At 47.2% G+C, this 27706-nt stretch overlaps 1 protein-coding gene across 1 annotated transcript in view; it reads right to left on the reverse strand.

Annotated features, from left to right (window-relative positions):
• The window catches only part of htra1b (HtrA serine peptidase 1b), a 73477-nt gene that overhangs the window by 13277 nt on the left and 32494 nt on the right, over nt 1–27706 (reverse strand). Inside the window, exons 4-6 of the mRNA XM_072479294.1 lie at nt 10617–10811; nt 10480–10512; nt 8855–8969 (exon numbers count right to left, since the gene is read on the reverse strand). Coding sequence (XP_072335395.1) covers nt 8855–8969; nt 10480–10512; nt 10617–10811 — 343 coding nt within the window. The remainder of the gene's footprint in view (nt 1–8854; nt 8970–10479; nt 10513–10616; nt 10812–27706) is intronic.

Below are 27706 nucleotides of genomic sequence, written 5' to 3' on the forward strand. Positions count from 1 at the left end.
AATTGAGTTGTTTTTTCAATTGTTCCAATTTAGGGGCAATTTAGCATGGCCAATCCATGCACATTTCTGGGTTGTGGGGGTGAGACCCACACAGACATGGGGAGAATGTGCAAACTCTACACGGACAGTGATCCGGGGCCGGGATCGAACCGGGGTCCTCGACGCCCTGAGGCAAGGCCACAAATTGAGTTGACACAGTCTCCAGCCCCATTTCCTTTTGGCATCATTGTCTAAATATACCTTTGTGCCAGTTTGGAAGGACTGTATCTGCAAGTGGAATATTATTGCCTATACAGCAATCATACCCCTCTTTCTTTCAGAGCATTGGTGCTCTCCAATAAACAGCATGGGATACTTTGCAATAACATTGGCAGGAAAGGTGGATTGCAACCCAACATGAAAACAAAATCTGCTGTTTTCTCTGCAAACCTTGGGGTTGATAGTCTTTCCTGGCGGTGCTAGGCCACAACAGCAGTAAAATTGTGCAGGGTGCGTTTGGTCAGTTCCACCCCAATCTGCCAAATGTGAAGTTATCCTAAATCATTTTTGGCATTCAATTCCTTAAATATTGACGGCGCCTACCGTTCCATCCCCTGACAAGCAGAAACTCAAGCGGGAGAATCCAGGTAAGAAGGTCGTGCAGTGCTGGTCCGAGGAAACAGAAGAGCTCTTACGTGACTGCTTAGAGACAGTGGACTGGTCCATATTTAAGAACTCAGCAACCAACTTAAATGAGTATGCCACCACCGTCACAGACTTCATCAGCAAATGTGTGGACGACTGCGTGCCAAAGAAAGCAGTACGTACGTTCCCCAACTGGAACCCATGGCTCAATCACGAGATTGACTCCCTACTGAAGGATAGATCTGAGGCGTTTTCAAGTCAGAAGACCCTGACCTATATAAGAAATCCTGGTGCGACCTCCGCAAAGCCACCTGAGATGCCAAGAGAGAATATCAAACCAAGCTAGAGTCACAGACAGATAGGGCTGTCCTGAGCAGACTCTCGGCGAATGTGGCAAGGACTAAACAACATTTTTTATAAAAATATATTTATTAAAGTTTTTTAACACAATTTTTCTCCCTTACAAACAATAACCACCCCCCCCTCGTAACAAAAAAAAACGAGAAATCGCGCAGAACAAGATATATACATGGCAAAATGATATATTTACACAGCTTTGTACACTGGCCCTCACCTGTACATGCCAGTTTCCCCAACCCTTCATGTTATCTCTTGCTCATCCACCCTGCCAGGCAGTCCCCCCTTTCCCCCCCCCCTCCCAGGACGTCCCCTCCACCCCCCCTCCCCAAGGTTGCTGCTGCTGCTGACCACCCTTCCTCTAACGCTCCGCGAGATAGTCTAGGAACGGTTGCCACCGCCTGTAGAACCCCTGCGCAGACCCTCTCAAGGCGAACTTAATCCTCGCCAACTTTATGAACCCAGCCATATCATTTATCCAGGCCTCCAGGCTGGGGGGCTTCGCCTCCTTCCACATTAGCAAGATCCTTCGCCGGGCTACTAGGGACGCAAAGGCCAGAATGCCGGCCTCTTTCGCCTCCTGCACTCCCGTTTCGTCCACTACTCCAAATATTGCTAGCCCCCAGCTTGGCTTGACCCGGATTTTCACCACCTGAGATATTGCTCCCGCCACTCCACTCCAGAACACCTCCAGTGCCGGGCATGACCAAAACATATGGACATGGTTCGCCGGGCTTCCTGAGCACCTTCCACATCTGTCCTCTACCCCAAAGAACCTACTCAACCTCGCCCCCGTCAAGTGCGCTCTGTGGACCACCTTAAATTGTATCAGGCTGAGCCTGGCACACGAGGAGGAGGAATTAACCCTACCTAGGGCATCAGCCCACAGACCTTCCTCGATCTCCTCCCCCAGCTCCTCCTCCCATTTACCCTTCAACTCTTCTACCAGCGCTTCCCCCTCTTCTTTCAACTCCTGGTGTATTTCCGACACCTTGCCCTCCCCGACCCACACACCCGAGATCACCCTATCTTGAACTTCTCGTGCCGGGAGCAACGGGAATTCCCTCACCTGTCGCCTCACAGAAGCCCTCACCTGCATATATCTAAAGGCATTTCCCGGGGGTAACTCAAACTTCTCCTCCAGTGCCCCTAGGCTCGCAAACGTCCCGTCGATGAACAGGTCCCCCATTCTTCCAATCCCCGCCCGATGCCAGCTCTGGAACCCCCCGTCCATCTTCCCCGGGACAAACCGGTGGTTACCCCTGATCGGGGACCACACCGATGCTCCCATTGCACCCCGGTGCCGTCTCCACTGGCCCCAGATCCTTAGCGTTACCGCCACCACCGGGCTCGTGGTATACTTTGTCGGCAAGAGCGGCAGCGGTGCCGTCACCAACGCCCCCAGGCTCGTTCCTTTACAGGACGCCATCTCCATTCTCTTCCATGCCGCCCCCTCTCCCTCCATAACCCACTTGCAGATCATCGCCACATTTGCTGCCCAGTAGTAGCTCCCCAGGTTTGGTAGCGCCAACCCTCCTCGGTCCCTACTGCGTTCCAGGAACCCTCTCCTTACTCTCGGGGTCTTATTCGCCCACACAAACCCCATAATACTCCTGCCTACTCTCTTAAAAAAGGCCTTAGTGATCACGATGGGAAGGCACTGAAACACACACAGAAACCTCAGAAGGACCACCATTTTGACCGACTGTACTCTACCCGCCAGCGAGAGCGGTAACATGTCCCATCTTTTGAAATCCTCCTCCATTTGCTCCACCAACCTCGTCAGATTCAGTTTATGTAGGGTCCCCCAACTCCTGGCTATCTGGATCCCCAGATATCGAAAGCTCCCCTCCGCCCTCCTCAGCGGTAGGTCCCCTATCCCTCTTCCTTGGTCCCCCGCCTGTAATACAAAGAGCTCACTCTTCCCTACATTGAGCTTATAGCCCGAAAACTCCCCAAACTCCCTTAGAGTCTGCATGACTTCCACCATCCCCTCCATTGGATCCGCCACGTACAGCAACAGGTCATCCGCATATAGCGACACCCGATGCTCTTCTCCCCTCTGACCACCCCCCTCCATTTATTAGACTCCCTCAATGACATGGCCAATGGTTCGATCGCCAATGCGAACAAAAGGGGGGACAGGGGGCACCCCTGCCTCATCCCTCAGTACAGTCGAAAGTACTCCGACCTCCACCGGTTCGTCACTACACTCGCCATCGGGGCTCTGTAAAGGAGCTTAACCCAATTGATAAACCCTACCCCGAACCCAAACCTACGCAGCCCCTCCCAGAGGTACTCCCACTCTACTCGGTCAAAGGCCTTCTCCGCGTCCATAGCTGCCACTATCTCCGCCTCTCCCTCCTCCGATGGCATCATTATCACATTTAAGAGCCGCCGCACATTGGTGTTTAGTTGCCTGCCCTTTACAAATCCCGTCTGGTCCTCGTGGATTACCCCCGGGACACAGTCCTCGATCCTCGTGGCCAGCACTTTTGCCAGCAACTTTGCATCCACATTGAGGAGCGAGATCGGCGTGTACGATCCACATTGCAGTGGGTCCTTGTCCCGCTTTAGGATCAAAGAAATTGTCGCTTCCGACATTGTCGGGGGCAGGGTCCCCTCCTCTCTTGCCTCATTAAAGGTCCTCACCAGTAGCGGGGCCAACAGGTCTGCGTACTTCCTGTAGAACTCCACCGGGAATCCGTCCGGTCCCGGGGCCTTCCCCGCCTGCATGCTCCCCAAACCCTTGCTCAGCTCCTCCAACCCAATTGGTGCCCCCAAACCAGCCACCTCTTGCTCCTCCACCCTCGGGAATCTCAGCTGATCTAGGAATCGTCTCATCCCCTCTTCCCCCGCTGGGGGTTGGGATCTGTACAGCTCTTCATAAAAGGCCTTGAATACCTCGATTATTTTCGTTGCACTCCGAACCGTGGCTCTCCTTCCATCTTTGACTCCCCCTATTTCCCTCGCTGCCATTCTCTTACGGAGCTGGTGTGCCAGCACCCGACTAGCCTTTTCCCCATACTCGTAGGTCGCCCCCTGCGCTTTCCTCCACTGTGCCTCCGCCTTCCCTGTGGTCAACAGGTCAAACTCCGTCTGGAGCCGTCGTCTTTCCCCAAGTAATCTTTCCTCCGGGGCCTCTGCGTATCTCCTGTCCACTCTCAAAATCTCCCTAACCTCTCCCTTTCCATACTCTCTGTCTTCTACCTATGAGCCCTAATGGAAATTAGCTCTCCCCTGATCACCGCCTTCAACGCCTCCCATACCACCCCTACCCGCACCTCCCCATTGTCGTTGGCCTCCAAGTACCTTTCGATACACCCCCTCACCTTCCCACACACCACCTCATCCGCCAGCAGTCCCACATCCAGCCGCCACAACGGGCGTTGATCCCTCTCCTCTCCCAGCTCCAGTTCCACCCATTGCGGGGCATGGTCCAAAACGGCTATAGCCGAATACTCCGTCCCCTCCACCCTCGGGATGAGCGCCCTACCCAGAACAAAGAAATTTATCTGGGAGAAGGCTTTGTGTACATGGGAGAAGAAAGGAAATTCCCTGGCCTGCGGCCTTGCAAACCGCCATTGGTCCACTCCCCCCATCTGATCCATGAACCTCCTAAGTACCTTGGCCGCCACCGGCCTCTTTCCAGTCCTTGATTTGGAGCGGTCCAGTGCTGGATCCAACACTCTATTGAAGTCCCCTCCCATTATCAGGCCTCCTATCTCCAGGTCCGGAATGCGCCCCAACATGCGCTTCATGAATCCTGCATCATCCCAGTTCGGGGCGTATACGTTTACCAACACCACCCACGTCCCTTGCAGCCTACCACTCACCATTACATATCGCCCTCCATTGTCCGCTACAATAGTTTTGGCCTCAAATGACACCCGCTTTCCCACCAATATTGCCATCCCTCTATTCTTCGCGTCCAGTCCCGAGTGGAATACCTGTCCTACCCATCCCTTTCTTAACCTGACCTGGTCCGCCACCTTCAGATGTGTCTCTTGGAGCATGGCCACGTCCGCCTTCAGTCCCTTTAAATGCGCGAACACTCGAGCCCTCTTCACCGGCCCATTCAGGCCCGTCACATTCCACGTTATCAGCCGGATTGGAGGGGTCCTCACCCCCCCCACGCCCCGCCGACTAGCCATCTCCTTTTCTGGGCCAGTCCCCTGTCCACGCCTCCCTCACCCTCCAGTCCCCCAGAGGGGGGACCCCCGTCCCCACCACCTCTTCTGTGTCCCATTCCCTTTCGGCCAGTGCAGCAGCAACCCTTTCCCCCCCCCCCCCTTCCTCTCCCGTAAGTCAGCTGACGCCTGCTGACCCCGGCTTCCCCCGCCGTCCCATTGACCTCCCCGCGTGGGAGTCTCCCAATCCATATGCATCCCTTCGTTCCCCTTCCCGCCTTTCTTCCCGCGCGCGGGTAAAAACCCCGCGCCTTCCAAAGCCCACTCCGCCCCCTCTGGCGCAGCTCCTGTCTCTCTCCCCCAGTCCATGTAACATTTCCTGCGCGTGATTGACCCCCTATATACAACAACCATCACACATCAAACCCCAAAACATCCCCCCCACCCTCACAAACCCTCAGTTAGAGTCCAACTTTTCGGCTTGTACAAAGGTCCACGCCTCTTCAGGCGTTTAGAAGTAATAGTGTTGGCCCTTGTATGTGACCCACAGTCGCGCTGGCTGCAGCATTCCGAATTTCACTTCTTTCCGGTACAACGCCGCTTTAGCCCGGTTGAAACCCGGTCTCCACTTTGCAACCTCCGTGCTCCAGTCCGGGAATATTCGGATCTCTGCATTGTCCCACTTACTGCTCCGCTCCTTCTTGGCCCATCTCAGGACCCACTCTCTGTCCGTGAACCGGTGGAACCTCACCACCATCGCCCTTGCCGGCTCAATTGCCTGGGGCTTCTTCGCCAGCACCCGATGTGCCCCATCCAACTCCAGCGGCCTCGAAGGGGCCTTCGTGCCCATCATCGCCTCGAGCATCGTGCTCGCGTATGCCCCGGCATCAGCCCCCTCCACTCCCTCAGGGAGACCCAGGATTCGCAGATTCTTTCTCCTCGACCTGTTCTCCAGGTCTTCGAGTCTTCCCGCCCACCTCTTGTGTAGTGCCTCGTTCTGCTCCACTCTCACCGCCAGGCCCACGAGCTCGTCCTCCTTCTGACTGACTCTTTTCTGTACCTCCTGGATCTTAGCTTCGTGGGCCTTCTGCATGATCCCGAGTCCTTCAATTGCCGAAAGCATAGGCGCCAACATCTCTTTGCGCATCTCCTCGCGCTGCTCCTCGAAGCAGCGCTTGATGAACTCCTGCAGCTCCCCTTTGTCCCTGGCCGCCGCCATTTTGTTTTCTTTCCCTCGCTTCTCCCGTTGCTCCAGTGCCGCTCCTTTGGCCGTTACACTTCTGGTCCGTTTCAGGTCCGTTCCATAGAAGTTGGCAGTGTTTGCTTCACCAGTCTGCCCCAAAAAGTCTATGGAAACTCCTGAAAAAGGTCTGAGAGTCGGCTCCAGACGGGAGCTGCCGAATGCGTGACCTACTCCTCCATGGCCGCCACCAGAAGCCTCGTCCCTGCTTCTTCAATGGCCCTGGTAGATCTTTTCACAGTTGTTCCCTCTGCTGCTAGAATTCACCTTTGATAGAGTCAAGCCAGATTGCAGCTTTAAGCTTGCCCTTCCCCCGTCTGCATGCTGGAAGAGGCCCTCGTCTACTGCTGCAGCTCAAGCCAAATCTTTCACTGTTTCTGCCGGGTCTGGTAGCCAAAAGACACAACACTCCTGGGGGACAGTGTCAGGGGAATGCTGCAGCCTTCTTCCCACACCGGGAAATGTCAAACAAATGCCGTGGGGGCCCTGTAAAAGAGCCCAAAAGTCCGTTCCAAGCGGGAGCTGCCGAATATGCGACATGGCTCTGCATAGCCGCACCCGGAAGTCCAGGACTAAACAACATAACGGGCTACAAAGCGAAGCCGAACCGTATCTCTGGCAGCAGCGCACCCCTCCCCGATGAACTCAATGCATTCTATGCTCGGTTCGAGCAGGTAACCAACAATCCACTGTCGAGTGCCCCAGTAGCCCAAAACTCACCCATACCCACCATCACAGCTTCTGAAGTCAGATTGGCCTTCCTGAAAGTGAACCCTCGGAAGGCGACAGGCCCGGATGGGATCACTGGTTGTGCACTCAGAGCCTGCGCGGACCAGCTGGCAGAGGTATTCACGGACCTCGTTAACCTGTCCCTACTCCACTCCGAGGTTCCCTCAAGAAGACCACCATTATACCGGTGCTAAAGAAGAACCAGGCAACGTGCCTCAATGACTACCGTCCGGTGGCCCTGACTTCAGTCGTAATGAAGTGCTTCGAGAGGCTGATCATGAAGCGCGTCACCTCCATACTCCCAGAACACCTTTATCCACTGCAATTCGCATACCGCTGCAACCGGTCCACAGCCGACGGCATTTCCCTGGCCCTACACTCATCCCTAGAGCATCTCGACAACAAGGATTCCTACATCAGACTCCTATTTATTCACTACAGCTCTGTCTTCAACACCATAATCCCAGCCAAGCTCATATCAAAGCTCCAAAACCTAGAACTTGGCTCCCCATTCTGCAACTGGATCCTCGATTTTCTGACCAACAGACCACAATCAGTAAGAATGAACAACAACACCTCCTCCACAATAGTCCTCAACACCGGCACCCCACAAGGCTGTGTACTTAGCCCCCTATTCTATTCCCTGTACGCACACGACTGCGTGGCAAAACTTGGTTCCAACTCCATCTACAAGTTTGCTGACGATACGACCATAGTGGGCCGGATCTCAAATAACGATGAGGTCAGAATACAGGAGGGAGATAGAGAACCTAGTGGAGTGGTGCAGCGACAACAATCTCTCCCTCAATGCCAGCAAAACTAAAGAGATGGTCATTGACTTCATGAAGCAAAATACTGAATACACCTCTGTCAGCATCAACGGGGCCGAGATGGAGATGATTAGCAGTTTCAAATGCCTAGGGGTGCACATCTCCAAAAATCTGTCCTGGTCCACCCATGTCGATGCTACCACCAAGAAACCACAACAGCGCCTATACTTCCTCAGGAAACTAAGGAAATTCGGCATGTCCACATTAATCCTTACCAACTTTTACAGATGATCCATAGAAAGCATCCTATCTGGCTGCATCACAGCCTGGTATGACAACTGCTCGGTCCAGGACCGCAAGAAACTTCAGAGAGTCGTGAACATCGCCCAGTCCATCACACAAACCTGCCTCCCATCCATTGACTCCATTTACACCTCCCGCTGCCTGGGGAAAGCAGGCAGCATAATCAAAGATCCCTCCCACCCGGCTTACTCACTCTTCCAACTTCTTCCATCGGGCAGGAGATACAGAAGTCTGAGAACACGCACAAACAGACTCAAAAACAGCTTCTTCCCCGCTGTTACCAGACTCCTAAATGACCCTTTTATGGACTGACCTCATTAACACTACACCCTGTATGCTTCATCCGATGCCGGTGATTATGTAGTTACATTGTATACCTTGTGTTGCCCTATTATGTATTTTCTTTTCTTCCCATGTACTTAATGATATGTTGAGCTGCTCGCAGAAAAATACTTTTCACTGTACCTTGGTACACGTGACAATAAACAAATCCAATCCATGCTGAGGCTTGTTTCCAATTTCCTTTCAGGAGAATCCTCCTAATGGTGAATCTGAACTTGTCCGCCACTTCATAGCATAATGTACCAGGGCGTGATCAACTAAAGGCTAGAACGACCTTAAATTCCAATTTTAAAATTACACTGCGGGGCCTGATACAATTTATTAAAACAAAGAAAATGAGAAATCTATACTCTGCATACCTTTCGCTTGTCGGTCATGAGATTCAACTAGAAACTGTCGAATTTTGTCAGATGGAATTGCAAATGATATCCCAGCAGTCACCTTCAGAGTGTTGACACCAACAACCTCACCGTCCTAAACAAAACAAAAATGCAATTACCTGGTCATTTTGTCAGAATAGAGAATTCTTGGTGATTAAATGGAAGTTGCATTTGACAGAAATCTGTACAAAGTTCATCCAAAGTGAGAAATGTGGTGTAGTATGCCAGATCGTTCCTTCGGTGTTAGATTCATTGAAAGTGAGAGCACCCAGAAAGCACAGCACCAAGTATCCACATACAACATTCAGAAGACCTTACAGCTCCGACCCTTCAATCTCAAACTGTAGCTGTGCAGAGGGGGCGCTGCCATTGATGTGGAATCTCAGTACTTATTAAGCAAAGCTACTTGTGAATAAAATTAATGTAAAACTAGAGTTAAAGGGCTCAATTCACCCAAAAATGACTTAAGTGTCACTTTGGGTGAGTTTAGCAGGATGTTTCCCGCCAGTTTTTTGGGCGAGATCCGGAACTGTTTTCACCCGCACTTGGTCATCTTTATGGGGAGTTTCTCACCGGTCAAGCCCACACTTCGAAATTTCTTCTGCAGTGGGAAACTAAACTCGTCAGCCAGAACGGCTCCTCAGAGCTCAGAGCGCCAGTTTGAAAAGGTACCCAGATCACTAAGGGAGCTGGATGGTCCCCCCCCCCCCCCCACCCACTGACAATGCCACCCCCCGCAGACATGGCCAACACCCTCGACCTCCGAGGGGCAAGCTCCCCGGCATCAATGAAAGGTAACATGAGTGCCTGCCACCACCTAGGCATGAGAGTGACCCTGCCCCACACCCATCCATCCTAGTGGGCATCATACCCCCATCCCACCAAGTGAACATACCCTGCTATGGGGTCCCTGATGGCCCTGTACGATTGCCCCCCCCCCCCACTTTTCAGGACTCCCGCCAACCTTCATGACAACCACCCTATCAGGACTCCACCCCCCTCCCCCCACCCAACCTTCATGATGCCCCTCCATAACCCCTTTTCACTCCCCCTTTCATGGGCTTGGCCCGCCTCAGTGTCAACCCAACATCCAGCACTCTGGCACTGCCAACCAGGCACCCGTGCCCAGCTCTGACAGTGCCAATATGCCAGGTTGGCACTGCCAATGAGCCCAGATTCCAGGGACAGTTCCCTGTCCTATCACAGACCACCTGGGGATCTACAATGGCCTCAGAGTCACCCGGAGTGGCCATCACACCGGTACTAATTGGTGTCCAGGTGAGGCCTTTCCGGTGACTCCCGAGAGCAGGCCTCAAACCAGGTGCGCATATTTAGATCAGCCTAATGGATCATTTAAATATTATCTGCATCACACCCAGTGAGGGCATGATGCAGATCGTGCCGTGCCGGTGGCGTGGGTTGCGCGACTCATGGGCAGTTTTGAGCCTGGCGCAAAGCCCGTTTTGGACCTCTCCCACGTCGTTCCCGGTGCAATGCGATCGGCGCCAGGAAGAACTCAGTGGGAAAACCGCACCCAAAGAGGCACATAATTGAAACTTCATGATTAGGCTATTGTCACAGAAAAAAGAAAAAAGCCTTCTTACCAAATTCACCAGTGGACCCCCTGAGTTTCCATACTATGAAAAGATCAGAATTTTCAGATTAAAATATGGACGATGGCAATGTTTATGTAAAAAAACAACACCTTAACTCACAACTAGTGCCTCTGTGTCAAACCTACGTTGATAATTGCATCTGTCTGAATGTAATCAATATCGGAGTTTCGTAGTCCCAGCTCCTTCCCTCCTCGCTGAGTTGTGCTCACTATTCCTGTGGTCACTGTGTTTTGTAGGGAAAATGGACTTCCAATGGCAACCACAAACTCGCCCGGTCTCAGGTCTGTGGAGCGACCTAGCAGCAACACTGGCAGTTTGTCCTAGCAACAGACAGCAAAATGGTTAGGGTGGATGTTTGGTTACATTGCAATTTAAACGCTGAAGGCTATCAAGTGAGAAAAATGCGACTAATTATGACTAATTTAAAAAATGATGGAACTTTTCCAAGGTAATTTTACGTGTTATTTTCTTTGAAACCTTTTTCAACTCCTCAAATTCCGGACAGGTTTGATTCTTGTTCCTGTCTCAGTTGCAAGTTCCTGACTTTGTCCAGTGTGTCGGGTTGAGGTTCAGGGCTCCCAGTATTGAGAGCAGGAAAAGGTAAGAGGTGAATCGCTCAACCGAACGTCATTCGGCTATTAGTAGTCAGCATTCAAGTGGGGGGAAAGGCAAAAACTGATATGCAGATTAATCTCTCTGCCCTCTCAGCTCTGAGTCTTTCCAGAGTGGTGAAGGAAGTAGGGTTGCAGCAGGAAGTCCACATGAAATATCCAATTTGAAACCTTTTTACATACTTGCTCACCTGGTTTTGGACAGGTCTACAAATAATTCGAACAGTGAAACATAATTCTAACTCACTTACAGAGAGAATGTGAAAAGTACATGGTTAAAATATTAACATTACGGTGGAATTTTCCAGACCCCCTTTCCCAGCAATGAGAGATGACAAGCAGAGGAAAAAGGGCAGGAGCATCACGCACTTTGGAAACACAGATTGGAGATAAGGCAGCAATCAGAAAGGATGTAGGGGTTCAATCAGCATTTAGCCCTTCAATGCCATCGTGAATGTTCTGCGAGGTGGTGTACAAGCGTGGTTCAAATGCAACTCTCCTTTTCCTGTTCTGAAGCTCCTCATCACTGATTGGCACGTATGGACAGCAATTCAGTCAAGCACCATAAATATGTTTGGTTGGGAGATCAAATTTCTCTGTCAACTTAAGATTACTTCTGTTGTATGGTGTGAAATACAGTGGTTCTCAACAATTTGTACAAGGACCAGGGAAAAGAAGATCAAGTTATAGAAATGTAGGAATTAGGAGCAGGAGTAGGCCACTCGGCCCTTTGAATCTGCTCTGCCTTTCATTAAGACCATGGCTGATCTGGTTGTGGTGTCAATTACAATTGCCTCTCTTCCCACCACGTCCGCATAACCCTTGATCCATTATCAAAAATCTAACACAACCTGAACAAACGCATTGGCCCAGCCTCCACTGCTCTCTGGGAAAGAGAATTCCACACTCTAGCGACCCTCAGGGATTGAAAATGTCTCCTCATCTCTAAGAGAAAATACTTTTCCCAATTCTATAGAGTAGATCTTAATCAGTTCTCATTAACTAAAAATCCACTGTACAGAAACTGGACATTGTAGTTAGATTTTTATCTTGGTGGAGAGGATAATCTTGTCTTGGACAGCTGCAAATAGTGTTTGAGTTTGGGTTGTTTTCATTTAGTCCCCTGAATGATACCGAGACCCCACCTCCCTGCTTGGAATCCTCTTCTTCAAGGTGCAATCCCAGCAGTGGCCACCACTTCCGGTGGCGTTGCTAAGACTGTTGAGTTGCCACCCTCCCAATGGCCGGCAGCTCCAGGAGCATGTGGCCGTCCTTTAAAGGGACTTATGCCACCATGGCAACAAATTGACACAGGTAAAATGTGACCTGGATCTTGCAAACAGCCAAGGCAGGATTGTTGCTGCAATCTGGCAAAAGTCAGCTCATTGAGTGCAAAAAGTAAATCCTACATCTCCCTTATTAAATACACAGCCTTAAAACAATAAAAGTTGAATTCAGGACTATCCCTGTTCAGTTCAAATCAGGTGTTGATCAGGATTTCCATTGTACCAAAGGATGCAATGACTGATGCATCCATCAAGTGGGAAGCTGGCCTCAAACTTTCAGAAAATGGATTAACAACTCCCAGTCACTGACATCCAGGATTACACAGGCACAAACATCAACCGAGCTGACAAGCTGAAACAAAGCATTTTTCTCTCAAACATAAAGCTTACCATTGATGAAAGCATTCAAAAATCTGTAGCCTGGGGTGAGACTCTGGAAAAAGTACAGCTGGCACCTATTGGTTTACTTGCCGATTTTGTGCTTCATGAGGTTTTCAATCATGTAACTCAGCAATAAGAACCAAATCTTTTCTCTCGCTATGCTTTGTTGTAAATCCAAATTCATGAGGCAAAGATTTGATTAAAATGCCAACTCAAACAGCTTCTCGACATGTACATATTATTTTACTGCTAAAGTTAGCAACTGAAGAACCAAAATCATTCCCTGGTGTCTGCACTTGAAATGAATGAAAATGAAATGAAATGAAAATGAAATGAAATTAAATTGAAAATCGCTTATTGTCACAAGTAGGAGTTACTGTGAAAGCCCCTAGTCGCCACATTCCGGCGCCTGTTCGGGGTGGCTGGTACTTTCCTATGAACTGCCGTAAGTGAATGAAACAAATGGGCAGGTTTCTTGATTTTATGATTCAGAATGGCTGTGTTAGTAATGGGAATGAGGAATAATAGCTGTGGAAAAAGAACTGCAAAACAATGCAGAATGATTAGACAATTGTTGAAATGGTTCACTTTGAGCATGCTCCAACTTGCTCTGTATACTAACAAAACAATGACCATTAAACTTAACTGCCACTGACATAGGCTATAGTTAAGCATCAACTAAATGCATAAATTAACTTCAATTAAATCTCTGATGCAAAGAAAAAATCATAATTGGATAACCATCATCTTTCATACATAATTACTTAAAAGAAGTGCATTGGAATTAAACAATTTTCTAAAAATGTGAAGAATGTTGCAGAATAACTAATCTCGATTATGCTCAGGCAGTGGATATAAAATGACTAGAATAGGCAGATCTAGAGGTCAGGATATTGGTACAACATAGACACATACATTGAAAGAGGCTCAGCTGTTTAAGTCAGTCAGAGGCCAGACAGATTTCAGGTTCAATCCCTAGTCTGTTGAGTTAACAAATTTCAACTAGGATGTCAGTGGGATTGCAGTCATTGCCTCTAGCTCCATTGTTGGGATGGGAAAATGGACTAAAACTTCTGATCATGGTTACTGTTGAGTGACTAATGCTCAAAGTACACTTGTGCAGATTTCACTTGTGGACAGAACAGCTTTGACTGTATCATGTTAATGGTATGTTAATAATATTGCTAAGACACACAGGTGAAGGGCATATTTTAAGTACTTAGAGCACATACAAAGAGAGACTGCTAGGACACTTGGTTAGTAGGCAAGAAGCAGACATGTGTAATGCTGCATTCTGTGAACAAATGTACTATCAAGAAAAGTATTAGTGTCTAGCTTCATACTTCAACTGACTTGGGCACTAATTGAAGTATCATATCCCATGATCAAATAGCTTGCTACCACTCACAATGTGGACATGTGTGGAAATATGGCTATTGAAGCGATATTCCGGAGAGTGACTGGCACCTGTGGAGCCATCCATTAGCCAGCAATTGATGCTGTTCAGGTGAAAAGGTTAAACGGAGTTCAAAAAGAATTGGGGGAAAACGCTAATTAAATAAATATGCCAATGGAAGACTCTTTAATGACCTGATCCTTTATTATTCCTTGGTAAAATGTTTATTATTGAAATAGTATATTATTTCAATTTGTTTTGGAGTCAAAATTGCAGCACTTGTTATAACGTAGCAGATTTAGTCAGTGGATAATCAAAAATATCCTAGCTTTTATATGGTTCAAGAGCTACACGATTCAGTTTTCAAAATGCAGCTAACTGACGGCTTATAAAACTAATGGGATCCACTAATTCTGTGAACCCCTAAAGATCCACAAAAGATAATTGTTACTCGCAGCCAATTTATGCAAATCCCAGCACATTTTTAATTAGCCTGCATCCAGCTGCATGGCACTTGGGCACTAAGAGTTGGCATTAAAGCAGCTTTAATATTTCACATAGGGTACACCAATAGCCTAGGTTGAAAAATGAACACAATGAAAACACTGTAAATTGAAATGTAATCTTTCCTCTGTTAATTTAGGTCAGAATTTTGCATTATCTGGCTGTGTAATGAAGCATCAGCTTAGTCAACATTTTCCATTGTGAAAAATCTGGCAGATGTTCAGAGCAGTAGATAATTGGAATCCAGATAACTGAAATGTCACTGTAAATTTTAATTAGTAAGCACTCGGCCACCCAATTAGCAGCATTTACATGTGTTTCTGCAGATCCACTAATGAAACAAAATGGAGACTCCATCTTGGACACAGTGGCATTAACCTATTCTCCAGTTGGCCATTTGAACCATAAGCCAAAGTGCGTACATTTGGCAGCTGCGAAGTTGTAAAACATTGAGAAGACATTTTTATCACCAGCCAACATGGGTGGATTTTTCACTGAGTCTGGCTGAGGCAAGAAAACCGATATGTAGCTCTCCAGCTGCACAGTTGAGTTTTCTCTCCAGATTCTCTGGCACTCCGTGCACAGAAGATCTAGGGGTGTGGTTTTCACCGTCATGCTGGCGAGTGGATCCTGATAAAGCTGGCAATGCCCGCTCAGCAGAGATCGATCTGCATTAAAACAATACCCTCACCCCACCCCCACCACACGGACTGGGAAATGTCCACCCACAATCACTGGGGCAAAACCCATCCCCCCAACCTGACTTCACGTCGGAAAGGGGAATTCTCTACGAAGGGCGAACATATGGAGGTGGGAACTTCGTCATTCCCACTGCGAGGGGTCAGGAAAATCAGAGAACGAGATCTTGCCGCTGAGATTCTCGTTCCCACGGTCTCGTGAGATTTTACGCTGGCAGAAAATGCCCCCCCCATATTTTCAGTACTATGTCCTGAATTCTTCATTTTATGGATGAAACCTGAAAAATTGCTTTAGGTGTTGAAACTGTAGAGAGGGAAGAGCAATTTAACTATAATTATTTCAATTAAATTCATATGTTTATTTCATCTAATTAAATAAATCGCCAATGATAGAATTAGAACAGAAAATAAATTGTTAGTTTCTTATCAGACTGCTACACGAAGCAGTGCGAATGCAGCAAAACTCTTCCTAATAGAGTTTGAGGGTGGGCAGCACGGTGGCGCAGTGGTTAGCTCTGCTGCCTCATGGCGCCGAGGTCCCAGATTCGATCCTGGCTCTGGGTCACTGTCCGTGTGGAGTTTGCACATTCTCCCTGTGTTTGCGTGGGTTTCGTCCCCACAATGCAAGCTGTGCAGGGTAGGTGGATTGGCCACGCTAAATTGTCCCATAATTGGAAAAAATGAATTAGGTACTCTAAATTTTTTTTAAAAATAGTGTTTGAGGGTTTAACCAAGTACAGCTCTGTAAGCTACAAGAAAGTCTAAATAATTTCCTTGCACAATAGTAGCTAAATAGAGTGCATAATTATCAAAATTGATACTCGCAGGGGTCTTGTATATCAAAGCTGTGTGAATTCTGGTGGTGATACAAGCTCCATCATGTCAGTAATAAAGGTAATTCTGTATTTAATTTATCTTGAATCAGTATAGTCAGTGATCATGGATGTAGGCGACCGAGGTCTCACCCACTGGCTGAACAGCTGGCGAGAGATTTGCATTATCTCCTTTGGAAAAGGTGCCTCTCATGCACTTATGTGGACAGCGGTAGACCTTCCCCAAGATTCAGGGCTCCGGGGGCAGAAATCCAGTTGCCTGAGAGCTGCTGGCAGCTGTGCATTGTGGGCAGTGTCTCTGGCGAAGATGTAACTGCTGCCAGCAATGCATCCAGAGGAGAGGCCCAGGTATTCCAAGAGACCCAGGCTACAGGTGTGAGGGCAGAATGAGTGTCGGCAGCAAGGGCAGGGGGATGGCTTTCAATGGGCTAGTGCCTTCCTATTGGGCACTAAGCTCCTGACAATGAAGGATGCCCCTGGAAGCCGGCAAACAACCTTGACAAGGTTTCACTTTCAAGCCTCCCGCATGGAGATTGCCTCTCCCACAATTGGTTGAAGAGCAGCAGTGCTGGGAAGAGACCCTTATTTGGGCACTAATTTCCCGCTTGATAGCCTCAATTGGCAGCAGGATGCGAAGGCTGACCACAAGCCTTCCCGTCGCAGACTTAATTGTGGCAGAGGCAGGAAAGCACAAGTGTCCCCACCCTCGCACCTGAATAAATATCGCCCCTGCTTCCAAATCCACCTTGGCGAGGGCAATAAATTCGCCCATGTGTTGATTTAACCAACCCAGGCGAAACATCCATTCCTTTGAGCCAATAGAAGTGAGAGTGTTACAGTAAATTTTGTGGAGCATTTAAATAGTGATCACATTTTGTGCTGTGAAATATTAGTCTGCCGATTGCAATAATGGAAAGCTCAATTGATTCCAAAATGCCAATTTAACTAATTTAACAGACAAATCTGTAGCTCTAACTAGTATATAATTTGTCCACCAATAGGCCGTGTGCATATTCAGTGAAAGTCAAATGCAAAGATGTATTCCATTACACATGGAGCGGAGATAGCAGCTTTTGAATTCACACCCCGTTCTCCTAAATTCCTCAGGCATGCACAAAAACACTGTCATGACAATATTGTCATTACTTAGCCACTCAATGGATGCAATTTGTCTGGGCCTGTCCTTAAACATGATCAGAGTCTGACATAAGAGAGGTGCAATACTGCGTTTGGTGATTCAATGCAGAACAATCTTTTTAAAGACGTACATGATCAAACCTGCCTTATATTACACAGTTGCAAATAAATCTAATGCAAATTAATGACACCCGGTCTGAGAGAAAAAGCTCATTATGAAAATATGTGCTGTTCATGTTAATATCTTACTCGTCAGTTCTGGCAAAAAGTCATCAACTTAAAACATTGGGCAGGATGGGCAGGATTCCCAGGCTGTTTGCTGGCAGCAGGATTCTCTGGTCCTGCTATAAGCGCATCCTCACTTGCGGCTTTCCCAGCTTCAATGGGACACCCCATTGGTAAGCTGCGGAAGTAGAGAATCCCGCCATCAGCAAGCGGTGCACTAAAATTCTCCTTTCTCGCTAGCAGGGTTAGTGGGGTGGACTCGCAATGCAGAATCCCACCCATTAACTTTTGTTCTTTTTCCACAGATGCTGCCTGACCTGCTGAGTGTTTTACAACATGTAGGGTAGGATTCTCCATTGGGAAATGATGTTCTCCCGCCGGAGCTGAATGGCACCTGATTTGCATTAAAACTGAGCACCTTCAGGCTTGAGTGGCTTTGAAGTAGTCAGCTGTGAAACTAACCACAATGTTTATAAACATTTACTTTGATTGACAGCTCCTGGAACATAGCAAAGACAGTTAAGTGCTTCCTGTTAGTTTCAGAGCTGACTATTTCAAAGCCACTCAAGCATGAAGGCAGATGAATAAAACAATTCAGACATCTGAGTGTATGTGGAACCACAGCCTAGTGAAGGCAATTTCACAGAGAGATGAATGAAAGAACATAGAACATACCGTGCAGAAGGAGGCCATTCGGCCTATCGAGTCTGCACCGACCCACTTAAGCCCTCACTTCCACCTTATCTCACTAACCCAATAACCCCTCCTAACCTTTTTGAACACTAAGGGGAAGTTATCATGGCCAATCGACCTAATCTGCACGTCTTTGGACTGTGGGAGGAAACCGGAGCACCCGGAGGAAACCCACGCAGGCACGGGGAGAACGTGCACACTCCACACAGACAGTGACCCAGCAGGGAATTGAACCTGGGACCCTGGCGCTGTGAAGCCACAGTGCTAATCACTATGCTACCCTGCTTCCTCTGCAGGCTTGCAGATGAGAGATCTGAGGGGGGTTTAAACCAGGCTGACTGGATTTCTATTTCCAGGAATTGACAGCTGCTGCTTCCTCTGCCTGAGCCAACAGGTATATTGCCCAGGTGAATTTTAAAGCAGTGAATTCTTTCACTACATCCATCTGGACTGCTCTCTAGCTTCCAGGCTGGAATCTCTATTATGGGGGCCTTCCAATCAGGGGCACCTCCTATGGGGGGGTCTCTGGTGGGGGTTTGTCTAATTAGGGGGTCTTTGTTGGGGGTCTCTGGTGGGAGTAGTCTGGTGGGGTGGGCAGGTCTTACATTGTGGTGGGCGCGGGTAGGGAGGGTGGCCCCCTGATGGACTTTGGGAGGCAACTCCCTTGAAGAGTCCCGCGAGGTCCACACCGCTCAGGCCGCGTTTGTCAAGATCTGCACCAATTCTTGCCCATGTAATTCCGGGCTCAGAGGACTGGAGAATCACGCGGACCTGATGAAGGTGGTGCTCTGCCCGTTAATAGGATGCAAACATGAACTTCGATGCCAGCGGGGGACCGGAGTATCAGAAACGGATCGTCGCCTGTTTTCTGCCCGACACTGGATTCTCCGCCACATTGGGAACTCGCTATTGGCAGCAGAGAATCCAGCCTGTTGTATTTTTATTTCTTGCATTGGGATATTTTGCTTTTGTTGTTACTTTTCTCTTTTATTAGTGAGAACAGAGGAAATTTCTACCTTTTTAATTGCAATAATATTTATAAAGGCTAAATTATCTCAGATTGTGACCTCAGTGCAGCCTTTAAGTGATTACATTATACAAAAAATATCAAACAGGTCAAATATTCAGGATTTCTGTATCGGTTATATTATTTGAATTGCGTGATTTGTTTTTGAAAATTCCTTCAAATTCTTATTTCTCAGCAAAATTCCCAAACATTACCTTAACTGCTAATTAATTCAGCAATAACTCATTAAATCTTTTGTCCTTAGGTGACTAGCTAACTTGGAGACAAAAAGTGAAAAATGATTTTAAAAAAATAATAGGTGACATTTTTCAAAAAAATGACGTGTCATTTTCAGCGTGAAAATCAGTGATCCCGTCATCCCTGGATTCCCATCACCTGGACCACAATTTTTAGGCACTTGGAAAATTTGTCATATAAATAACGTCGTGCCTGAGGTGCAAAGCATCAGATTCACCCACCCCAGGGGTCATCTGAGCATTTCAATGAAGCATTAAATTGGCTCTATGCTGCATTTAAACAGCTCCATACACTTGCTCTCATTCAAGCCAGGAGGATGGCAGTGGGAAAAGTGCTCCTTGATTCATGGAGGACGCCCTCGCCCATAGTCTGGGTGCCATGGAGAAGAAACAGGTAAAATATGCCCTCAAGCTGGCATAAGGCCCTCCAGCAAGGTGATGAATCCCACCTGGGAAACAGTCGTAGCTCCGGTCAGTGCCAGCTGTTTGCACCAGAGGGCGGGATTGCAATGTCACAAGATGATGAATGACCTACTCCGTTCTGCCAGGGTAAGTGCTCCCGGACTTCTCTCCGCACTCCAGCTTAGCGACACTCCTCGGGATGTCACCTCGATCCCACATGCTGCCATCTCGCAGGGCCCCAGCACCTAACCTCATATGCCAGATATACCATCAACATCTGACCTCCCAGGCGACCAGCTCACATCATCACCATTTGGATCCCTGCAGGACCAGCTTGCCCACAATTGCTGTGAGCAAGAGAAGACGGGCGATGGGATGTCTAAGATGAGGATCCTGACTCCTTTTGAGGAGAAAGCCCTGGAGCTCGCAGGGCAGGAGTAGAAGTAGAGCTGTGCTGAGAGTGAGGTGAATCGACAAGCATCACACAAGCTTGCCACCCCCACATTGATTCTGTATACACCTCCCGCTGCCTCAGGAAGGCAGACAGCATTATCAGAGACCCCTCCCATCCAGGCATTGCCTTCGTCCAGACCCTTCAAATCAGGCAGAAGGTACAGAAGTCTGAAGACTCACACATCCAGACATAGGAATAGCTTCTTCCCCACAGCTACAAGACTCCTCAACGACTCCCCCTCAGACTGACCAGTTCCCTGTAAGAACACTATTCACGGCGCCCTATGCTGCTCTTGCTCAGGTATTTGCTTTGTTTGCTTTGTTTGGCCCCTTGTTTCACACTGTAACCAATCACTATTTGTTGATGTTCTCTGTTGATTATTCTTTTGTCTACTATGTACGTACTGTGTACGTTCCCTCGGCCGCAGAAAAATACTTTTCACTCTACTTCGGTACATGTGACAATAAATCAAATCAAATCAAAAAGAGAAAAGTGAGGAGCAACTGCACTTTCATCCAGATGGCCAAACTCAAGTGAGTACTGTGTATTCCAAACCCTTGATCAGGCCATGCACTAATACCATCAGGAGGCTGATGGAAGAGAGAACTGGGTCAACATCAAGGATGCCGACAATCCAGCCAGCGCAGTGTTCCAACAAGGGAGTGGAGCTTCCTAGCCATTAAACCAACCCACTTGCCTCCACTTAAAATTCCACAATTGTTTAACAAAAGAAATAAGAGGGTGTCATGGTGACACTGCAAACATAATTTGAATTAGAGCTAAATAACAGATAGAGAAGAGTAAAGAGATAGAGATCCACATCATTAAGCAGAAGTAACCACGGAACATGCACTCACTTCAGTCAAATCAGCCATAATGGAGTCTCTAATGAAAGAACATCAGTTAGGTTTCACAAGTAAAACACACTCGAGCTAAGGCGGTGGGCTGTTCCCAACATAGATTGCATTGAATAACAAGTAGAAATAGTGGAACAGGAGGTTTCTTGGCTAGCTCCAAAATGTATTTGCGCAGATGTTAAATACTATTATACACTGGTTGTTGACTGAATGTTGGATCAAGTCCTAATGCTCATTTGTGCCGCTCAATCATGGTGAAAATCAATTTCACCATGGTCCCAGCTGCTTTTAAATCAAGGTTGCCAAAACCTAGAGGTTAAAGCAATCCATCCAGTACATTAATAGGAAATCTATCCAATTATTTGTATTTCATAGACAAACTACTCAAGCACAGCAGTAGCCAGAAGTGAAGTTTACCCTCAACCCTAGAAATATAAAGTCAAGTAGCGCAAAGACTAATTGTACAACTCCAATTTTGACTCCTACATAGTAAATATTTTGAAATTTGCACATTCAATCCAACAAGCCATGTACACAAATTTATAGGCATCACATTTTGAAAAGGAAATAATGCTTATTAATGGGGGCAGCATAGGAGCACCGTGGTTAGCACAGTTGCTTCACAGCTCCAGGGTCCCAGGTGTGATTCCCGGCTTGGGTCACTGTCTGTGCGGAGTCTGCACGTTCTCCCCATGTCTGCGTGAGTTTCCTTCCGGTGCTCCGGTTTCCTCCCACAGTCCAAAGATGTGCAGGCCAGGTGGATTGGCCATGATTAATTGCCCTTAGTATCCAAAACGTTAGGTGGGGTTACTGGGTTACGGGGATAGGGTGGATGGAAGCGCGGGCTTAAGTAGGGTGCTCTTTCCAAGAGCCGGTGCAGACTCGATGGGCCGAATGGCCTCCTTCTGCACTGTAAATTCTATGAATTAATCATTAACAATAGTGTTTCTTTATGTGGCAAATCTGATATTAAACGTGCTTACGACCGGTGCTGCCCTGATAACTCAGTTGATAAAATGTCAGTCAACGGGAGATTCTTTTTAATTATTTCTGTTACGCAATAAATGTTACTGATATTTTTTTTTAAAAATCATTTAAAAATTCCGAACAAATTACCTAACAAACACATCTTAACATGTTTGGAATGCTCCATCTAATCAACCATTCAGGACTTGCAAGAACCCATTAATCTGTGTGGAGTGTTGATGAGTTCTTCCAACTACCCAAGCCAGAGGTCCAACTTTAGTGGATATATAATACCCCTGGTGTACTATGCTAAAAGATGCAATTATAAAAGAAGACTGAACAGGAATAAAGTATAAACAATGGGTGTTAAGTTGCAGTTTAGATATCAGAGTATTTTAAAGGGAATGTTTGTATGATAGCAATAGAAACCTGGGACTGGATTCTCCGCCGGCGGGATGCTCCGTTTTGCCGGACGTCCGGGGGTTTCCTGACGGCGTGGGGCTGCCTCACAATGGGAAACCCCATTGACTGACCGGCGTAATGGAGCATCCCGCCGGCGGGGTGAAAGAGAAATGTGGTGCGGTGGGGCAGAGAATCCAGCCCCTGATCATCTAAGATCAAGTTACAAATTTACAAAAGTACAGAATTGTTAGGGCACAGAAGGAGGCCATTTGGTCCATAGTGTCTATACTGGCTCTCCAAACAAGCATCATGATTTAGCGCCATTCCCCTTTTCCCTGTTCCCCTGAATATGTTTCTATTTCAAATAATCATCTAATGCCCTCTAGAATGTCTCGATTGAACCTGCCTCCACCACACTTCCAGACAGCGCAACCACTTGCTGTGTGAAAAGTCTTTTTTGACATCACATTTGCCTCTTTTGCAAATCATTAAAATCTGTACCCACTCGTTCTTGATCCTTTCAGAGTGGGTACAGTTTCTCACCATCTTCTCTATACATGCAAGTTTTGAAATACCAATTTTATATTATTTCTCAAAAATGGATCAGTGTTGGTTTTGTATTCTTGAGTCAAGCTCTTTGAGAAGTTGTGTGCTTAATTTAAGTCAACACTTCAAAGCAATATGGAGAAAGTACTTCCTTGTCTGGGTTGCCATTCTTTGGGCAAGATGTCAAATTTAGATACCACCTGTCTTTCAAGTGGTGTTAAAGGTCCTACAGTACTATTAAAGTCAGAGTAGGGAGTTGGCCTGGTCAAAATTTCTCCCATAACTCACACTAAAAAAAACTTAAATCAGCCATTAGCTGTTTTGCCTTGATGGAAGCATATTGTCAACAAATGTCTGAGAACTTTAACTGCACTTCAATCAAACTAATTATGTGTGAAGTGCTTTGTAGTGTTTTAGTAATGCAGTAAGAACTATATAAATACAAATTCAGCGTTCAAGTTTAATGTTTTGCCAGCATGATTACCTATCATATGTTATTGTGGAAATGGCTTATTTTTGCCTGCACAACAGCCAGAAGTTATATTATAGAAAGCAAATCCTTAAACATAACTTTGATCATAGCACAATGGCAGTGTGAAAAGAATACCTCAATTACACAACCACAGTCCTAATTATATGTCCTTGTTCCTTTTGGCATCTGGATATCTTAGCTTCAGAATCCTATTTCCAACATTGAACATAACTTCTAATCATATTCTGTAAATTAAATGTTTGGATCTATTTATCGAAATGTGTTTTGACAAGTCAGTTCATAAATGTACACAAGTTTATTTCAGTAGAGAGTCAACGAATAGTTGTAGCACAAAAGGAAGCTATTTGGCCCATTCGGTTCATGCCAGACCTTAGCAAGAGCTGTTCTCCCACTAATCCACCCTTTCACCATAATCTGGGAAATTATCTCTCTACAGAGTGCTCATCTAAATCCCTTTTGAAATTCAGAATTAAATTTGACTTCATCACATGCTCAAGCAGTACATTCCAGATCCTAAATACTCATTGCATTAATACATTTTACTGCGGTCCATAACTTCCAGGCTCCCCAGTGTTGGATTTGGGGGATACCATAAAGCAGTGCTAGGGAATCATTCCAGAAATTCCCATGTTAAGGGTTTAACCGGCAATTGCCCAGAAGGGTTAACTTCCCCTGGGCTGGGAACCATCCCACGAAGTGATTTAAATTGCTAGTCAGGTGGTACTGCCAGTTTTTAGTTTGAAAGAGTTAGGAATTTTTTTAAAAGCACTTCTAAGAATAACTATTTAAAACTCCCAGACCAAATCCTGCACAGGACACACCCCACATCCCCAAACCCCAGGGCACCCCTATTGCCCCCACCCAAACAAGCATCCCAACCCCCCCATGGTAGTCCTCAACCGCCACCTACACAGGATTCCCCACTGCCCCCGACATGTCAGAACCCCAACTCCCCCATGTCCTGACCCCAACTCCCCCATGTCCCGACCCCAACTCCCCCATGTCCCGACCCCAGCTCCCTCATGTCCCGACCCTAACTTCCCCATGTCAAAGAACAAAGAACAAGAACAAAGAAAATTTTAGCACAGGAACAGGCCCTTCGGCCCTCCAAGCCTGCGCCGATCCAGATCCTCTATCTAAAACTGTCGCCTATTTTCTAAGGATCTGTATCCCTCTGCTCCCTGCCCATTCATGTATCTGTCTAGATACATCTTAAATGACGCTATCGTGCCCGCCTCCACCGCCTCCGCCGGCGATGCGTTCCAGGCACCCACCACCCTCTGCGTAAAGAACTTTCCACGCATATCTCCCTTAAACCTTTCCTCTCTCACCTTGAACTCGTGACCCCTAGTAATTGAGACCCCCACTCTGGGAAAAAGTTTGTTGCTATCCACCCTGTCTATACCTCTCGTGGTTTTGTAGACCTCAATGAGGTCCCCCCTCAACCTCAGGCTTTCCAATGAAAATAATCCTAATCTACTCAACCTCTCTTCATAGCTAGCGCCCTCCATACCAGGCAACATCCTGGTGAATCTCCTCTGCATCTTCTCCAAAGCATCCACATCCTTTTGGTAATGTGACGACCGGAACTGTACGCAGTATCCCAAATGTGGCAGAACCAAAGTCTTATACAACTGTAATATGACCTGCCAACTCTTGTACTCAATACCCCTTCCGATGAAGGAAAGCATGCTGTATGCCTTCTTGCCCACTCTATCGACCTGCGCAGCCATCTTCAGGGTACCCAGATCTCTCTGTACATCAATTTTCCCCAGGGCTTTTTCATTTACCGTATATTTCGCTCTTGAATTGGATCTTCCAAAATGCATCACCTCGCATTTGCCCGGATTGAACTCCATCGCTCAACTCTCCAATCTATCTATCTATATTCTGCTGTATTCTCTGACCGTCCCCTTCACTAACTGCTACTCCACCAATCTTAGTGTCATCTGCAAACTTGCTAATCAGACCACTTATACCTTCCTCCAGATCATTTATGTATATCACAACAACAGTGGTCCCAGCATGGATCCCTGTGGAACACCACTGGTCACAGTTCTCCATTTTGAGAAACTTCCTTCCACTACTACTCTCTGTCTCCTGTTGCCCAGCCAGTTCTTTATCCATCTAGCTAGTACACCCTGGACCCCATGAGACTTCACTTTCTCCATCAGCCAACCATGGGGAACCTTATGAAACGCCTTACTGAAGTCCATGTATATGACTTCGACAGCCCTTCCCTCATCAATCAACTTTGTCACTTCCTCAAAGAATTCTATTAAGTTGGTAAGACATGACCTTCCCTGCACAAAACCATGTTGCCTATCACTGATAAGCCCATTTTCTTCCAAATGGGAATAGATCCCATCCCTCAGTATCTTCTCCAGCAGCTTCCCTAACACTGACATCAGGCTCACCGGTCTATAATTACCTGGATTATCCCTGCTACCCTTCTTAAACAAGGGGACAACATTAGCAATTCTCCAGACCTCTGGTACCTCACCCGTGATCAAGGATGCTGCAAAGATATCTGTTAAGACCCCATTTCCTCTCTCACTTCCCTCAGTAACCTGGGATAGATCCCATCCGGACCTGGGGACTTGTCTACCTTAATGCCTTTTAGAATACCAAACACATCCTCCCTCCTTATGCCAACTTGACCTAGAGTAATCAAACATCTATCCCTAACTTCAACATCTGTCATGTCCCTCTCCTCGGTGAATACCGATGCAAAGTACTCGTTAAGAATCTCACCCATTTTCTCTGACTCCATGCATAACTTTCCTCCTTTGTCCTTGAGTGGGCCAACCCTTTCTCTAGTTACCTTCTTGCTCCTTATATATGAATAAAAGGCTTTGGGATTTTCCTTAACCCTGTTTGCTAAAGATATTTCATGACCCCTTTTAGCCCACTTGATTCCTCATTTCAGATTGGTCCTACATTCCCGATATTCTTCCAAAGCTTCGTCTGTCTTGAGTCGCCTAGATCTTATTAATGCTTCCTTTTTCCTCTTAGCTAGTCTCACAATTTCACCTGTCATCCATGGTTCCCTAATCTTGCCATTTCTATCCCTCACTTTCACAGGGACAGACCTGTCCTGCATTCTAATCAACCTCTCTTTAAAAGCCTTCCACATATCAAATGTGGATTTGCCTTCAAACAGCTGCTCCCAATCAACATTTCCCGGCTCCTGCTGAATTTTAGTATAGTTGGCCTTCCCCCAATTTAGCACTCTTCCTTTAGGACCACTCTCGTCTTTGTCCATGAGTATTCTAAAACTTATGGAATTGTGATCACTATTCCCAAAGTAATCCCCGACTGAAACTTCAACCACCTGGCCGGGCTCATTCCCCAGTACCAGGTCCAGTATGGCCCCTTCCCGAGTTGGACTATTTACATACTGCTCTAGAAAACCCTCCTGGATGCTCCTTACAAATTCTGCTCCATCTAGACCTCTGACACGAAGTGTATCCCAGTCAATGTTGGGAAAATTAAAATCTCCTATCACCACCACCCTGTTGCTCCTACATCTTTCCATAATCTGCTTACATATTTGTACCTCTATCTCACGCTCGCTGTTGGGAGGTCTGTAGTACAGCCCCAACATTGTTACCGCACCCTTCCTATTTCTGAGCTCTGCTCATATTGCCTCACTGCTCAAGTCCTCCATAGTGCCCTCCTTCAGCGCAGCTGTGATATCCTCTCTGACCAGTAATGTAACTCCTCCACCCCATTTACCTCCCTCTCTATCCCGCCTGAAGCATCGATATCCTGGGATATTTAGTTGCCAATCATACCCTTCCCTCAACCAAGTCTCAGTAATAGCAATAACATCATGCTCCCAGGTACTAATCCAAGCCCTAAGTTCATCTGCCTTACCTACTACACTTCTTGCATTAAAACAAATGCAGCATTACAACAAACGCATCTCAGACCACCAGTCCCTTTGCGTTCATCATCTGCTTCCTGCCTACTCTTCCCCTTAGTGACGCTGACTTCATGATATAGTTCCTTACAGGCTTTAGTTACTACCTCCTTACTGTCCACTAACCTCCTCATCATTTAGTT

This window comes from Scyliorhinus torazame, chromosome 16, assembly GCF_047496885.1.
Source record: "Scyliorhinus torazame isolate Kashiwa2021f chromosome 16, sScyTor2.1, whole genome shotgun sequence".
NCBI lineage: Eukaryota > Metazoa > Chordata > Chondrichthyes > Carcharhiniformes > Scyliorhinidae > Scyliorhinus > Scyliorhinus torazame.